The sequence below is a fragment of the Ambystoma mexicanum genome, chromosome 11 (assembly GCF_040938575.1).
Source record: "Ambystoma mexicanum isolate Mex_15411 chromosome 11, UKY_AmexF1_1, whole genome shotgun sequence".
Classification (NCBI taxonomy): Eukaryota; Metazoa; Chordata; class Amphibia; order Caudata; family Ambystomatidae; genus Ambystoma; species Ambystoma mexicanum.
This window is the reverse complement of record NC_090934.1, coordinates 80965643-80969750: the sequence shown is the minus strand read 5'-3', so window position 1 is coordinate 80969750 and position 4108 is coordinate 80965643. Positions and strand designations below refer to the sequence as shown.

The following is a 4108-nucleotide window of genomic DNA, read 5'->3' as shown; positions in this document are numbered from 1 at the left end:
GTTAATGGCTTTCTCAGTGGATTATGTGAAATTTGCTTCAAGATCCAGCATGCCCTCTTTGTCCTATCAATGGCGTTCTCAGTGGATTCTATGAAATTTGCCTTCATGTTCCGGGATGCACTCTTTCTCCTATCATTGGGTTTCTCAGTGCATTCGTTGAACTTCTCCTCACCTTCCTGCATGCATTCTTTCTCCTTTCAATGGCTTCCTCAGGGATCCCCTAATTTTGCCTTCAAGTTCCACCAAGCACTCTTTCTTCTATCAATGGCTTTCTCAGCAGATTCCTAGAACTTTAACTTCATGTTCCGGCATGCACTGTTTCTCCTCTCAATGGTTTTCCCAGGGGATTCCATAACATTGCATCAGGTTCCAGCATGCACTGTTTCTCCTCTCAGTGGATTTCTCAGTGGATTTGTTGAACTCTGTATTCATGATCCAGCTTGCACGCTTTCTCCTATCAATGGCTTCCTCCGTGGATTCTGTGAATTTTGCCTTCATGTTCCAGCATGCGCTCTTTCTTTTATCAATGGTTTTCTCCATGGATTAAGTGATCTTTGCCTTCAAGTGCCAGCATACATTATTTCTCCTCTCAATGGTTTTCCCAGTGGGTTCCTTGAAGTTTGACTTCATTTTGCAAAATGCACCTGTTCTCCTATCAATGACTTTCTCAGTGGATGCCTTGAACGTCACCTTCATGTTCCAGTATGCATTCTTTCTTCTATCAAAGGCTTTCTCAGTGGATTCTGTGAACTTTTCCTTCATGTTCCAGCATACATTCTTTCTCCTCTCAATGGTTTTCTCAGTGGATTCCCTGAACTTTGCCTTCGTGTTCCAGTATGCACTCTTTCTCCTACCAATGGCGTTCTCAGTGGATTCCTTGAACTTTGCCTTTGTGTTCCAGCATGCACTCTTTCTCCTATCAATGGCTTTCTCAGTGGATTCCTTGAACTTTGCCTTCATGTTCCAGCATGCACTCTTTCTCCTATCAATGGCGTTCTCAGTGGATTCCTTGAACTTTGCCTTTGTGTTCCAGCATGCACTCTTTCTCCTATCAATGGCTTTCTCAGTGGATTCCTTGAACTTTGCCTTCATGTTCCAGCATGCACTCTTTCTCCTATCAATGGCGTTCTCAGTGGATTCCTTGAACTTTGCCTTTGTGTTCCAGCATGCACTCTTTCTCCGATCAATGGCTTTCTCAGTGGATTCCTTGAACTTTGCCTTCATGTTCCAGCATGCACTCTTTCTCCTATCAATGGCTTTCTCAGTGGATTCCTTGAACATTGCCTTCATGTTCCAGCATGCACTCTTTCTCCTATCAATGGCTTTCTCAGTGGATTCCTTGAACTTTGCCTTCATGTTCCAGCATGCACTCTTTCTCCTATCAATGGCTTTCTCAGTGGAGTCCTTGAACTTTGCCTTCATGTTCCAGCATGCACTCTTTCTCCTATCAATGGCTTTCTCAGTGGATTCCTTGAACTTTGCCTTCATGTTCCAGCATGCACTCTTTCTCCTATCAATGGCTTTCTCAGTGGATTCCTTGAACTTTTCCTTCATGTTCCAGCATGCACTCTTTCTCCTATGAATGGCTTTCTCCGTGGATTCCTTTAACTTTGCCTTCATGTTCCAGCATGCACTCTTTCTCCTCTCAATGGTTTTCTCAGTGGATTCCTTGAATTTTGACTTCATGTTGCAACATGCACTCGTTCTCCTATCAATGATTTTCTCAGAGAATTCGTTGAACTTTGCCCTCAATTTCCAGCATGCACTCGTTCTCCTATCAATGGCTTTCTCAGTGGATTCGTTGAACTTTGCCTTCATGTTCCAGCATGCACTCTTTCTCCTATCAATGGCTGTCTTGCTTCTTCTGCCATGTCCGTGGCCCGGATTGAGTTCTGGCCCCTGAGGAGTTCAGTATAATGCAACCTGATTTCCGAGGCTGAGGCTGCCAGACTCGGGACACCTGCCATCCTTGGGCGGGCATCCTTTCCAAGCGTTCACAATCTGGGAATTTTCACAAGCGCTATACACGCATTGGTGTGAAAAGCAGCGGGATTTCGTGCAGTTTGCTAATCCTGAACCACGTTCAAGCTGCAGCGTCTGCTTCCCTACATGGCAATGTGCGCACTAATTACCTAATTAGGCTAATTAGCATCCCTGTTTGGGAAAGTACAATGGCAAGAAAGGGAAGTGGCGGCCATCTGGCGCGGCTGAGAGGTACCCGAGCCTGAGTTTCCCCGCTCTACGCTCCTCTGTATCCTTTCTGTGGCTTCCATACCTTCTTGGCGCTGCCTCCTCGTAACATATGCTCAGGGCTTTGCCAAATCGGTAATTTTGTCCTCAATCTGGGACCCGCGCCTGCGCGATACTAGAATGGAAGTGAGATGTGTGTGCAGGCCCTGCAAGGAAAACCGGTACTGGGTTAACGTAGCTCCTTTCCCTGTGGCACATGTGCTTCCCGGGTGCTCTCGTCTCTAGGCACTACCTGTGAGGTAGGGACAGGAGACAGTGCGCAAGCGTATTGCCCTCCTAAATTGCGGCTCCTTTCAATGTGTAATCAAGTCCCTTATTAGTTCCTTCATGCACTTGTCTTGTGAGTTCTATCGAAGCGCTTTAGTTCCTCCACCTGTCCCTTTAGCGTGATTTGATTTAATTTGATTTATTTGTATCGCGCAAATCTGACAATCTTAATCGTATTTGGGCGCAGATGACTCATCAAAACAGTAGTATTCAGACAGAAGCATAGTCATTAGAGTTCGGTCCAGGTACGATGCTTAGGGTTTGCTGACACGTCCATACCTCCTTCATAGACAACAGACGCCATTTAAATGATATGATAGGTTATTTATAACGCGCTTAATACCCAGACGTTTCTAAGCTTGAACCAGGGGTCGAACCTGTGGTGCTCTATGTCGTCTTGCTTCCAGGGCAAGCACGTTGCCCCTGAGCTATCCTCCCGAGTCAATTGGGTCTCATTAGGAGTATGGACGTTAGCACCATGGCTAACCCCATACCGCATACCGGGTCTGGGTTCATTGAATGAGGAATTACCGGGCCATTCCAACCTTGGAGGACCCAGTAATTCCTCGTTCACAATACCCTTCCCCATTCCCATCCGTGCCCCCATAGGGCTCAATGGGAATGGGGAAGGAGCTGAAAATGGGCCCGCAAATAGCGGCCCGTTATTAGCTCCTTGGTCCCTTAGCGGCTCCCAATAAGGGCGGCTGGTTTTAGCAGCCGCCCTTAGCGGGACCCGCTAAGGGACCTCATAATGCGGCGGTAAGGGGTTAACGGCACCAGCATCCTTATCAGCGCTTTTAACCCCTTACCGCCGACCACGTAATGAGGCCCAATGACTTGGGAGTCTTGAACCGGTTCCTGAACAGACTGAGGGCCTCATTACGACTTTGGAGGCAGCCATGCCCTTAATAAGGGCATGGCTGCCTCCAAAATCGGGATCGGGTTCGGGTTCCCTGAATGGGGAAATACCGGGCCATTCCGAGTATGGAGGGCCCGGTATTTCCTCCTTCAGGGAACCCGGGCCCGGTCTTTCCCCATTCCCATTCGAGCCCCCATAAGGCTCAATGGGAATGGGGACGGAGCTAACAACGGGCCCATTAGAAGCGGGCCCGTTGTTAGCTCCCTGGTTCCCCCACGGGACCTGCAAAGGACGTCTGGTGAAACCAGACGTCCAGAGCGGGTCCCGCAAGGGAACCTCGTAATATTGCGGAATGGGTTTAACGGTGCCGGCACCATTAGCGGCGCCGTTAAACCCATTCCGCAATAGTTATAATGAGGCCCTGAGTGATGTAACATCTAGGATCTCCAGGGGTAGTCTGTTCCAGATTTGGGGTCCATAGACTGCAAAACCCTGGTCGCCCCTGGACACACAATCGGATTATGGGAAACTGAACAGCAGTTTATCCTCGGACCGGAGCGACCGGGTTGGACAATATCTCGGAATCCTATCTGCCAAATAGACCGGAGCCAGATTGTTAAGGCATTTAAAAAGAAAAAGATTGTTTTTACAAACACACTGCGCACACACACAGATTAAATTAAAGTTGGTGTATATTTAATCTGCAAAACGGTAGCCTGACACGTGTTTCGA

The 4108-nt window shown here is 47.9% G+C and overlaps 1 protein-coding gene across 1 annotated transcript; it reads right to left on the bottom strand.

Annotated features, from left to right (window-relative positions):
- Window positions 1-543: 543 nt before the first annotated feature.
- Window positions 544-1818, bottom strand: LOC138504923 (uncharacterized). The gene has a single exon (XM_069625322.1). It carries the CDS (start codon window positions 1816-1818, stop codon window positions 544-546), a length of 1275 nt encoding a protein of 424 aa, XP_069481423.1.
- Window positions 1819-4108: the final 2290 nt, after the last annotated feature.

Bases quoted from the DNA above. Each gene is read 5' to 3' on its own strand.
- LOC138504923 (XM_069625322.1), bottom strand. From the start codon at position 1,818: ATGAAGGCAAAGTTCAACGAATCCACTGAGAAAGCCATTGATAGGAGA.